This window comes from Anser brachyrhynchus, assembly GCF_964034855.1.
Source record: "Anser brachyrhynchus genome assembly, chromosome: 19".
Lineage (NCBI taxonomy): Eukaryota > Metazoa > Chordata > Aves > Anseriformes > Anatidae > Anser > Anser brachyrhynchus.
The window spans coordinates 12,353,556-12,366,402 of NC_137712.1; the positions used below are offsets into that span (position 1 = coordinate 12,353,556).

Genomic DNA, 12,847 nt, shown 5'->3' on the forward strand with positions numbered 1-12,847 from the left:
CTGAGGTGGCACATCTGCAAAGATTCTGGAGTGAATTCAGCAGTTGTGGTGGTCTTACTCACGTGGGCAGCCGAGTTCCTCAGCTCTCTCACTCCCCCTGCTCAAAGGAAAAGAGGGAGAAAATACAATGGATAGGGCTCCAGGGTTGAGATAAGGACAGGGAGATCACTCAACAATTATCGTCACAGGCAAAACAGACTCAGCATAGGGAGATTAGAAAAAAATATTACCTATTACTAACAAGCTAGAGCTAAGAAACAAAGAAAAAACATAAAAACACCTTCCTTCCACCCACCCTCTTCCACTTCCTCCCCCTGAGTGGCGCTGGGGAATGGGGGGCTGTGGTCAGTCTATAGCACTTCATTTCTGCCACTCCTTCATGGTCACTCTCTTCCCCTGCACCAATGTGGGGTCCTTCCCACAGGATGCTGTCCTTCTGGAACTGATTCTGTGTGGACTTTCCACAGCTCTACAAGAACTGTTCCAATATGGGTCCATACCACAGGGTCCATCCATCAGGAGCAAACTGCTCCAGCACGGGTCTCCCATGGGTGGCAGCTCCCCACATATCACCTGCTACTGCTTGGGCTTCTCTCCACGGTCTACAGGTCCAGCCCGGAGTCTGCACCAGTGGGGGTTCTCCACAAGCCACAGCCTCCTTCAGGTCAGATCCACCTGCTCCTCCATAGGCTGCAGTGTGGAAATCTACTCTGCTGTGGTAATACCATGGGTTGCAGGGGGACAGCCTGCTCCACCGTGGGCCTCTCCGCAGGTCACAAGGGAACTTAGCTCTGGTGCCTGGAGCACCTCAGACACCTGGTGACTGGTGTCTGCTCACCCAGAGGTTTCAAAGACCTTAAAATCTTAAGACCTTAAATTCAGTTTATCATGGTCAGTGTTTTCCTAGGAATGGCCTCAGAAGAGCAGGGTTTTGTGGTCTATCCAGCCTGTCTCCATCCCACATGGCAGCCAGCATCTGAGCTGGACCCATTGGACCCTTTTTTCATCACCTGCTTCTAGTTTGTAGGAACAGCAGTTAACAGGAAATGGGTCCCCATTAGCTGTCTGCTCCACTCAGCTCATTCCTCATCTCTGAGGTACAAAGGTACTGTTGGAGTATGGTTCTTAGGTTCGCTGGGCCCTCTCCAAAATGGTGCCTTGGGTAATTCTGGGACTGAGCCATTTGCTAATGGTTTTCCACATGTAAAATCAAGTTATTCCCCACCTGGTTCCTAGAGTGCAGAAACGGATGGTGAAGAGCTTGTACAACTCCAGCAGCTTATTGAACATATAAAATACCGTTAGTGCCAGGTATTACTACTGCAGTGAGCTTCTGGAGCACCCACAGCTTGGCACATGGCTGTCTCTAGCACTGGCGCATACTTGCGGACAGTAGGTAGCAAATGCTTGGGGAAGACAAGCAAGGTGTGCAGGAGAGGACCTGTGGGGCAGGAAATGATGTCTTCTCCATGACAACGGACAACAGTGATTCTCCTTGATGGGGTTTACATAACATACCAGAATGCTGAGCAAGACCAGTAAGGTGCTGTTACTGCTATTTGGCATTTGAGGGAAGATGGATACAGAGGCTCATTCATCATGTGGGGAGCCAATGGTACTGCATGGAAGTAACAAGCCTTTATTCCAGCTTAGAACTCTGGCCATCTGTACCAAGAACAATCCTTGAGCTAAAAATAATCTCGTGGCTTCTAGGAGCCACACTGAGTGGTTAAGATTTGCTTGTGGATACCCCAAAGATAAGGGGCCTAGCTTTCACCAGCTGTAGAGCGTGTTTGGGTTTGCAAGGAGCCCTTTGTGTGTTGACAATACAGCCCCCACATCCTTTCCAGGCCCTTCCATGGCCTCCAGCCCTCATCTCTGCCTGTGAAAGGAGGCAAGTTACTGTAATTGCTCTTAGCCATGCTTGGAAGCAGATGCAGCCTCTGAAACATTCTGGCAGTAAGGTCACAGTAGCTTTTCTCCATGCTGATGCATTTTTCATAATGAAGCAGGTGGGTTGGGGATGTTCTAGCTAGCTCAAATGCTTGACAGTTTCCACATGCTGAGCTTTCTTTTAAACACCCACATGCCCTGCTTTGTTTTTCAATTTGTATAGCATCAGTTAGATATTGGGGGGAAAATGTTTTATATATGCTGGTGAAATAAGTGCCTTTTGACATCAGTTAAGGATCTTATACCATGAGTCTTCAGAACTAAAATAAAATTCATGGCAAATGCATAAAGAATGTAGCAAAGGGAGCAGAAATAGATGGTAATTGTGCGGGATTAGGCTTGTGGTTGTTGAGTTATATCTTTTTTTTCCTCTCTTCTGCACGTTTCTTTTTCAAAGAAACAGTATGCCTTGTCAATCATCATCCGTTTTGAAAGGTGAGCTAATTTGAAGCCTTTGCTGCTGACTGTCCTGTAGCATGTCTTTTCCTTTGTTCTTGTCGTGTTTTTCTTCCTTCAAAATACCCACAGATTTTCCATCAGGCAGGCAATGGTTTGGTACTTTGTGTGCATGGGAAGTGTTACTGGGGAGACCTCCAGGCCTTTGCAAATAGTTGGGTAAAACTAACCCAAAATTTGGTGCAAAAAAAGCCAAGTTCTCACTGGGATAATGAGGTGCCTGAATCTTTAGCCTTGCTGGAAGCCAAACTGTATCTTAGCTGCCTAAATGTCTTTATGTATTCTGGCCTGATGAGTCTTTATCAGTTTTGTGAAAAACTTGTCAAGTGGGACTTGATTCAGTACGTGTAGACGTGCAGGAGCTGGAGTTCTCCAAAGGTAGATGACATCCACTGCTCTCCCCCCACCTACTCAGCTGGTGATGCCATCATAGAAGGCAACGAGGTTGGCTGAGCACGATTTCCCCTTGGTGAATCCATGCTGACTACTCCTCATAACCTTCCTTCTCTTACAATTGCTTGGAGATGGCATCCAGAACAAGCTGTTCCAACACCTTTCCAGGGACAGAGGTGAGACTGACTTGCCTAAATCACTTCTATAAACCCACTCAGGGTTTACAGGTTAATTAGTTATGAGATTTTCTAAATAAAACAAATGAACAAAAAAGAAAATGTCTCACCTTTTTAGATTTTACTACTTATATACCTTGTTTGTCCAAATACTTCAGAAACAGTTTTCTGATCTTTAACATATGCAGTACTTCCTTCCTTCAGTTTCTCTTCACTGCTTTATTATGATTTATTATGTCTTTCCAGTACCTGTAGGTGGGGAAAGATCAGAAGAAGACTCAGGTTTGCTTTTCAGAATGGCAGCTAATTTCAAGTTAATCTGTCAGGGAGCAAGCTCTCTTCAATATTTTATATAGCCTTCAAGACTTTCCTGTCTGCCTGTGAGTAACATGCCAGGCTGCGGTGGGCATGGCACCAATGCGTCTCTCAGTCCTGCAGAGCTGGGAGGTGCTACACACAGATGAAGCTCCCCACCTGCTATGGGCACAGCTGAAGGCATGGGGATATGCATCTTTTTCTCCAGAGGGTGGTAGAAGTGGCACCATGTTTTCCATCTCTCTCCCCTATTCCTGCAGGCAGGACAGCTTTGAAGGGGACAAGCAGCTCCTTTGAGGCTGTAGGGGAGCCTGGCAAAACACGGCCAGGGCAGCTGGTAGCAACGTGTGTGGGTTTGGTGTCTCCTCCTGTACCCAAGCCTGCTCTCCTCACATAGACTGAATTCCAGCGGGGAAAATCTGGGAGCTCCAGGAATATGAGTAGCTGCCCATGTATTTTGCTCACTCAGACAGAAGTACAGGTTTGGATGCTTCAAACCTCGTGGATGATATGAGGATGTGCTCTGCCTGTTGGTGCAGGCTTTTCTTCTGAGACAGACCTTAGTGCTCCGCATCCCTCTCCCACCCTCTGCCCCTCCTTCCCTGGCTCCTAGGAAGCCTTGAAATAAATCTTTGCATTTCGAAAGGCTGTTTTCTTCCCCAGCCTACATGTCAACACTAATCTGGGGACAAAAAGCCACATTTAAGAAAAGAAAATAAAGTCTTGGCTCCCACTCACTAGCATAATACAAGGGCCCATTCCCAGCATGCTGAGGATGTTGTGGGGATCCTTTTGTGGACAAAGGGGCAATTGATGAACTAGGTCATGGCAGGAAGAGATGGTATGTGGGAAAAGCACTGAACAGAGAGGCCTCTGAAAAGAAAGCCATTCCCCATGGAAGAGGCAGCCCCCCAGGATCTTGCTTGACCTGTTTGTGCCTGTGCCGGATCACCCTGCAGGCAGGAAGGGTTCTGAGGAGGTGAGGGGAGAGAGGCACCTGTACGTGTGCTGCTATACAGAAGAAAATCTCTAATTTCCATTTCTTTTCTTTACTATAGTAGAAGGAGAGGCTTTCAGAGCCTGCTGGTTAAGTGTTTGTGTCTCTAGGGGCTAGAGCAGCAGCTGGGGGTGTGGTACTCGCCACAGCTCTGTTAGTGAGTGACTGGTGCTCCTTTGTGAGTCTGTGGCTTGCTGCATTGACTCTTTCTCTATCCATACAGCAAGAGAGAGCAAACCTCTGTCCTGAGCTTGGGTGCACCCTCAGAGTGCATTCTTGAGACTGGAAGGTCTCCTGCTGCTCAGAGCAACCCTTTGCCATTCCTTCTTCATGTTTCATTGGCAGCATGAGGTCATCAGGACCCATCCAGCTTGGCAATGTCCACTTATGTCCTGGCCAATTCTGCAGAATGTAAGGGAACTCCTCTGTTTCTTGCTGTCTGAGTGTGAAACACTGCTCACTTGTCCTGGACCTGAAGCATATCCTGTGTCCACCCTTCAGCTTAGTGGCTCTGCGTGCTGAGCACAACCTTGAGTGAAAAATAGCACCTTGCTGCATCCTGCCACCACGTTATGCTGGTGCCTTGCCCTGCTGCAGCCATGCCCCCAGCCCTGCCAAAGCCATGCTGTTTTGCATGCCAGAGAGATCTGGGTTAATTGTCCCTGTGGAAAGGTAATGCCTTGAATGACACAGCCAGAGCATGGTGTCTTTTAGCAGTGCTGAGTTTGATTGACTTGTGAAGTTGGTTCTTTCCCTTGTTTCTGAATGATCTCCTTCCCTTGCACTGGTGTGTGGCATGCTGCCTGGGTGCTGGCAGTGCGGGAGGGGTCTGTCAGGGCTGCCTGTCAGAAGTAGTTACTGTCCCGAGACAAAAACCTCCAGGCAGGTCCCTGCAGCAGTGTCCCATCGCATGAGGTTCCTGGCTTGCCTGTCATTGAGTCAGAGTGGGTGTAAAGCAGGGTGCTCTAACTTCTTTCACACTTCATGCCTGATCTCAGCACTCTTCATGCCCACTGGTTGGTGGCGATGAGACCTTTCCTGCTCATGGGCAGCTTTGGGGCCCTGGTCCTACAGGTGTTTGCTATGAAATGAAGTAGGAGCCCATGTGTTGTCTTGATTTTGGTGGGACTAGATTCTTGCAGTCTGTGTGGGACTGTCCAGTGTCAGCAGCTTTCAGGTTTGGCTGATTTCAGAACTTCGTGCTGCTGTTCCCCTGTTGTGCAGCTCCCTGAGTCTCAGCCCAGAGCTTGCCTGCTGTTTGTACCAGGGATTTCTGCCCTGCTCAGTACCATCTACACACCCACACTCAGCTCTTCCTGAGTTCCTGTCCCAGCTTAGCCCTGACACCACATCTGTCTGTCCCCACTTGGCATCTCTCTCTTTGAATCTTGGCTGCAGCAACTGCTGGACTGTGGATGGATGTGGAGGTTAGCGCAAGTATTTTATGCATGTCTCTGCAGATTTTATGTCACTCTGTAAAAGTGAAGTAGTCCTGAAAAAATCCATGAGATCAAGGGATGCTAATACAGCTCCTTTTGCAGTGTAGCACCTAGGACAGGAGCTTAGGAAGGTCAGAGCTTATCTTTGCTTCAGGTGGAGGCTTTGAAGATTCACCTTTCTGTCAAATGTTGTCTCAGTTACGGTCTGGCAAAGTGGCTCAGGAATCTGAGCACGTGCTATGAGTGGAAAGTGCTAGGACAACATTGTAGTGGACTAACGGCTGTTAAAAATTTTCTAGAAGTAGGTACCTTATTCAGACCTCAGACAGTGTCAGAAGCCCTTTTTCCACTTCCTCTGGATTTGTGTCCCCTGCATCTTTGGAAATAACTGGAGGCAAGTGATGCAGGAGGAATGAAAGGATGGCATATGGCTTTGAAGGAGTCTGAACCTGGTTCTGTTAAAGGCAGAAAGGGGAATGGAGGGAGGGGGCTGTAGAGTTAAGTATCAGAGCAGTAGAAAAACGAGATAATTTAGTAGAGGGAACTGGGTGGTTGGAGACAGATTCGGGTTACACAGATAGGAAGAGAGTTGTTGGGGCATTTCCTCGTTTGATTCTTTAGGTCTTGTAATAAACAGAAGGTACCTGCTGAGTAAGGACCCTTTTAGGATTGTATGTTTTGTGCTAGCATACTCAATCAAAGGCCTGTCTAGAGGTCTGGGATGATGAATGTGGCATTCATTAGTAAGTCTCATGTGACCTATGTTAAAAGCCCAATTTTGACATGGTAGCCTTTAACCCAGTGTAAGCTGGCTGAGTAAGATAGGATTCACCAGATTTTTCTTGGGCTGCGCTATCATGTGGTGATGGTGATGCATGCTGATATCCTAGACCCTTGGAAGGGATAAGTGAATATATGCTGATTTGACATCTTTAAATGCTAGTATAAAGAAGTCCAAATAAAACCTGCATATGGCAGGCCTAAGCCCTTATCAGAGGGAGAGTGCCCATGGATGCTTCCCATTGCAACGTGTACCTCAAGGTGCATCATGGCACAACGGTGCCTTGTTTACAGCCCCTCTGTTCTTGAGGCTTCATCCAGCTCTGGTCTCTAGTGCAGGTATTTGTTTGATGTACAAATGCTGCTTTTGGCTCACTGTGAAATGCACTGTGTTTCAGCTGTTGCCACCATGATGTGCAAGGCAGGGCTAATCACACCAGAGCCCTCCGACCCCATGCAGTACTATGGCGAATCATCTGACACCTACTACCACATGGACCGCTGGCAAAGGCTGCGCACAGCTGTCAGGAAGCTGGAGTTCTGGGAAAACTTCAACGCTGAACTGATAGGTAGTGGCTTCTTCTCCAAGGTCTACAAGGTAAAAGTGCTGGGACTGACCCAACGCAGCATGAGACTGCTGCTGTGATGTATAGGCAGCCCACAGTCCTTGTGAGAGCACCTGAGTACCTGCTGAGTCTGTGCAGATGGTGCCTCATTTGAGGAACCATCCCCCAGCTTGTTTCCTCATCTTCATCTCTCCTGGCTCACCCTGGCAGGTTGGCTGAGGTGAGGGAGGAGAGGACGCCCCCTCTGCGCACCTAGCACATCACCTTTGATATGCATCTTCCCTTCCATAGTGTAAAATGAGACAGGAGGACTTGATCAAGCAATGTTTGTTGGCTGTCATCTACCAATACAACAGGCTTGTCAGGGAGCTAAACAGGGGTATTGGATGACTTATGGGGATATTTATGCTCTGTGCAGGTTTTGTTGTCAGAACTGTGACAAAATATGTTGAGAAAAGGAATGTAAAATCAAGTTGCGTATGTCTCCCAGAATACCTGCCACCCACACCTCCTGGAGATGCCAGTGCCATCACCCCTCTCCTGCTCTGTGTTACTGGTGATACTGCAGAAGAGCAGGTGACTTGGAGTACAGACAGAGTGGGACAGGCTGCTGGTTTGTCCGCTTTTGCCTCTGCTGCCTTCATGTCAGGAGATCTATGGCTCCATGCAAGCCTGTGTCTGATGTGTATGGTGTATCACCAACGTAAATCTGTTTTTCTCACTGGGGCTGTTCTGAGTCACTCCCTACATCAAGCTCCACTGGTATGGCAGTTAAACCCTGTCTTAGTAAGCACAGGATTCAGGGTGTTGCTAGCTTTGCTCCCCATCCAGTGCTGTTCCTCAGCTGAGGAATACTTTAGCATCTCACCATTGCTTATTTGGGGTGAAGGGATGGGGCGTGGAGCTCTTTCCCTGCAACCCTCAGTCATCACTGTTCTCTCTATGAACAGCTAGATGAAAGGGGGACCTCTACCTAGGAAGTGAGAATGCTTTGCAATGTGGCCAGATTTGCTCACATAATCTCTCTTCCAGCACACTCTAGAATGTTGTTGCTGACACGGATCTTGATTGTGTGTGTGGGTGTGACACAGACTCAGTGGAAACAAATTGGGCCTGGCTACATCATCACTTTTAGCTCCTTATCTTGACCAGGTGCAGGATGGACACCAGGAATGTATATTTCTTCCCGGCCACCATAAGATACTTCTGCCAGAGGAGTACTCTGACATTACTGTGTGAGATCCCTAGCTGGTGTAAGCAAGTGTGGCCTATTGAACCTAGTGAAGCCAGACTGGCAGGATCTGGCCTTGGAGCTGCAGAAAACACGCAAGTTGGATAGATAAATACACATTGCTTTCTTAAAGCTCTGTCTCCTCCTTTGTTGCATTTGGGATTGGTGTTATGGTCTTTGAGTGCTCTTCAGGTCCAGCGATAGTGCACTAATGCTGTTCAAAGGGTATCTCCAGCCAAGGGTATATGGCAGCTGTTTTCAGACTGGAGCAATATATGACCAATACCTCTCTGCACCATACCCTCCCTCCAGTAATTCCTTTCCCCACTTACACAGCATATTGTTGCCATCACTTTCTCTTTCCTTTATCTAGCAGGTTTTCATAGTAAGGACTGCTGTCTCCTGTGTGTGACATTTTCCTCCTGCCCTGGCAGTAAATTGAGATTCCAGCAATAGGTGGGCTGGATGCATGGATTTTGAATGAAAATGGAATAAATTCCTGAAGCAGAAGGAGGAAAAGAAATGTTAAAACAAACAAACAACAATGGTATGGGTTAAATAGTTAGAGGACAGTGGAGGAGGACTTGGTACAAGGACAAGTCTTTTGTAGGGACCTGACGTTTGTCTGTGGACTTGAGCGCAAAAGTAACTGATTACTCACATTCCTCTTGGGTCAGCCAGTGTCCTGTAGACTCATAGCCCTAAGCAGCAGTGCCCCTGCTGTAAAGCATCATGGGTGATGGTCCTTTGAAACTCTTTGCCAATGCGGATGCTGTCTTCCAAAGCACTCCCACCACATGGACATAGACTCCTCTGTATGTGATGCTGGCACTGAAAGGCTGCCTGTTGTTTGTGCCATCCCTTGTCCTGAGGAAAAAAGATTCACTTGGTTTCACATGGTGACTCAGACCAAGAGATCTGGGCATGACCTCCTGCTCAGTGAATTATGTAATGCGTAACCTGAGTACAAGGTACTTTCCCTCTTTTTCTGTCTTAGTTTTCTGATGTGGAATAAGGAACTATTCAAGTACAAGTTTTGCTCAGGGAAGGCATGAAGCTCCTTTCATTGACAGTTATCTGCTGCGTGGGGTCTGAGGTGCTCAAAAGCAGGAGAGAAATGCAAAGTGATTTATTTTCTGGCACTGGTTTAAGGCATTGACCAAGGTGAGCCTCTGAATAATGTCATCTTCTGGCCCCCAAAAATCTTCACAAGCATTAGGAAGTACGGTTCCACTCCCAGTTGCATGGTCTGCAAATTCCCACTGCCAGATTTTCACCTTTATTTCGCTGCTTGAGGCTGACACTGGGCCTTTACCCTCATCAGTTTTTAGCATGAAGTGAGAATACCTTGGGGGGTTCTCTGCACACTGATCTAGGGCAGAACTGGACAGGGTGTGACTTAGAGCAGGCCAAGGGATGCTCCAGGTTGGCCAGGGTAGTCTTAGAGCCTGCAAGCTTCGAAGAGGCCTTCTGACCGCAGGTGCCTCAGTGAGCCTGTGGTCAGCCTAGGAGTATCTCTTGTGCTACAGTCTCTCCAAGCTCAGTGGGATCTGTCCAATACAAAGAAAATTTTAATAATCTTTTCTATCATAGAAGCTTGTTTCCAAGTTCAGAGTCAGGATTGTGATAGGGAACACGTCTGATTTGTCAGAGCAGAGCAAGTGTTATCTCCTAAATTTCCACTTCAGTATTTTTTTTCTAAGCTAACAGTAAAGCTGACAGAAGACTAGTGCTGGGTTATGGACTAACAAAGCAAGGAGCTGTCTGTTGTTGAACTGTGATGGGTAGCACTATAAAATTGACTAATTACCCTAATTATTGTGCCAGCAATCAGCTGTTGCTAGAGAGGAAGGAGGCAAGAAGTTAAAAATGAATTATGGGGAGAAGACACCAGTCAGGGGGCTCTCCATCATGACCTAGCAGTTCAGCCTTTCTGCATGAGGTGGGTGTTGCCTGAAGTCTGATCCCCAGTAACTGGAGGTCCCCCAGTTTGGCCCCCCTGAGTAATGACTAACTGTGGTTATGATGTCTCATCAGGTGATGCTCTCAAAGCCCTGGTTTCTTTATGACCTGCTGGAATATACAGGCAGGCTGTCAGGTTGTGTTCCTTCAGAATGGAAGCAGCAGTTCATGTTTCTTCCAAGACAATTTGTTTTGTGATCCTGATTATAATCAACCTTTCTCTCCTTTCAGCTTAGCTAGGTCTTACATGCAGCTCTTTGTTCTCCTCATATGTTCTGGTAACCTTAAAGTAGTCATCACAGAGAGCAGTGGGTGATGCTTTAGGTCTCAGACTGCTGCTTTGAAGCCATCTTATGCTGTTTGAACGATTTTGACGTGAAAGCAAACAAAAAATATAAACCTCAAGATGAGAGAAAGTTAAACATCACTGAATTCTCTATTCACTCTGGGGCAAATGTCAGGACATCAGTGTGGACCATACCTGATATATGAGTCTCCATAAAGCTGACTTTGATTAATGTTTGAAATATTAAAGTATCACAATGCCTTGTTATGTAATCTGGAATCTGCTATTCGGATCCTCGACCCAGATTTCATGAGTTGCAGTGGACCTTGGATGGTCCTGTCCACGCTGAAAGTTGGGGGACCCCTGTATGACTTGCAGCCTGCGTGAAACCCCTACATGCAGTACTGTCCAACCATGGTACTTTCATGGGGGACAGCAAATTTCCTCTTAAAAATGCCTGCTCAGTCTGTTATGTGTTATAAGTTTGAGGAACAACATTTTGTTTTCTGTTCTTTACTTTCCCATATCCCTGCTAGAGGGAAGGCCTAGGTATGAAATACATCTGGTAATCCACAGCAGAGGTTCAGGTTAGCATGTGAATGGGAAGAAGACTCAGGGCCTCTGTCCAGGGGCACTGGGGAGAGATGAGCTGGCTCTGCACTTGCTTCATTGTGTCTGTCTAGCAGAGACTGTAGATGGGGAGCCAGGTGTTGGCAGGGGCTCAGAAAGCAGTGGGGATGAGGAGTGTGACAGCAACCTTGTGCAGCGACCAGACCCAGGCAGGAAGGAGGGATGGAGGTAGGCAGGCTATGGTTGGGATGGGCCATTGGATGTAAGGCATTGGAGAGGAGAAGGTCGGCCCTTCTTTAATTCTGTGTGGACTGAGGAATTGCTCCAGCCAAAGTCACTTGAATTTGGGTTGAGAAACAGCTTTGTGCTGTGTTGTGACAGTAGGGATTTAGCTGTCTCCAGCCTCCAAGTCAGACATCACTGGTTTGGAGCTTGTGTGGGAGGGACAGCACCTTGCCCTTGTGCAAATCATTGTGCAAAGCTCTGGGCAGCAGGGAAATGAGATTCAGGACTCGGCTGGGAATGGATACTGTTGTCCAGAGGGGCTAGACGACATCTGTAAGCTAACAGATGTCCTGCTCCAACCTTGGATCCAGGTGACCCAGGCTGCTGCTTGTAAAGTGATGGTGGTGAAGATCTACAAGAACGACGTGGACGAAGAGGTGATTGTACGTGAGATCAGCCTGCTGCAGAAGCTATCCCACCCCAACATTGTCAGGTGGGCACATCCTCTGGCCATGACTGGTGTCACTGGCAGGGGCTGGAGTTGGTCAGTGTCTATAAAGCAGTTCTGTGGAAAGGGAATAAACAGAACCTTGATGGCTTGTTTTCTTTTTTTTTTTTTTTTGGTGCATCCTGCTTAGGTACCTTGGGATATGTGTGAAGGATGACAAGCTGTACCCCATTCTGGAGGTAAAAGTTTCTTGCTTGTAAGTGTGCTATAGGCAGGCAAGGACTGTGCAGTTCTTTGGTAGGGAGGATGGCAGATATCCTGTAATGCATATCTGCATATCTGACACTTGAGCCTGTGAGTCTGTACTAGTAAGACTGCCTTAGAGAACCTTTTGGTTCTTTTTGCCCCCCAGTTGCTCATGGCTGAAGTGGGCACAGTCACTATAGGACCATGAGATTCAAGAAGGATAGCCAGAAAGTGTTTCAGGGTGGTCTAGTACCACCCCAAAGAGCAGAGGAGCCACTGGTTGGAGAACAGGAGTAGAGCAGATGTAGACTGGCAGGAACTTTACTGTGGCTCTGACGTGGTGGTGTGGCTTAATAGAAAAGCCTTGGCCGGTACCGGAGAGGCCTTGTCTTGTTCCTGCACCATCAGCAGCCTGAGGCATTGACTGAGCCCCTGCAAAAGGCTTTTTGCCTATTGGTTGCTGCCTGTGAGTGAAGACTGTGGAAGGGTCCCCTTGGCACCATACTCTTGGGTGCAATGGGAGGAGCAGTACAAGGGCTGGTGTGAGCATTTTCTCACTGGACAGAGGAGACCACTGCTAGGTGAGCCTGGCAGAGCAGGGGGCAGCAGGTGGCTGGATGCAAGTACTTGGAGATAATGTAGTGGCATTCAGCAGCGATGTGCAGAGGAAAAGTGTTGCATGGCACTGCCTGGTTTGAGGTGGGCACCCAGGAAGGGGCCCCCACCATTGCCAACAAGTCATGAAGGCACAGCACAGGTCCCCAGTGCAGGTTTGGAAAGTTGTTTGCCATGCTGGCTTATACA

At 47.8% G+C, this 12,847-nt stretch overlaps 1 protein-coding gene across 14 annotated transcripts in view; it reads left to right on the plus strand.

The window, feature by feature from the left end:
- Positions 1–12,847, plus strand: part of LOC308180458 (dual specificity testis-specific protein kinase 2-like) — a 105,136-nt gene that overhangs the window by 22,752 nt on the left and 69,537 nt on the right. For 12 of the 14 annotated variants that reach the window (XR_013940957.1, XR_013940958.1, XR_013940959.1 and 9 more), the window contains exons 2-4: positions 6,908–7,107; positions 11,721–11,842; positions 11,988–12,036. Coding sequence is in view for 6 of the 14 variants with exons in the window: in XM_080562186.1 (XP_080418312.1) it covers positions 6,908–7,107; positions 11,721–11,842; positions 11,988–12,036 (371 nt within the window). In the remaining 8 variants the exon portion in view is untranslated. Of the gene's footprint in view, positions 1–6,907; positions 7,108–11,720; positions 11,843–11,987; positions 12,037–12,847 lie in introns of those variants that run through there. The other 2 variants (XM_080562188.1, XM_080562187.1) reach the window with 2 other exon arrangements.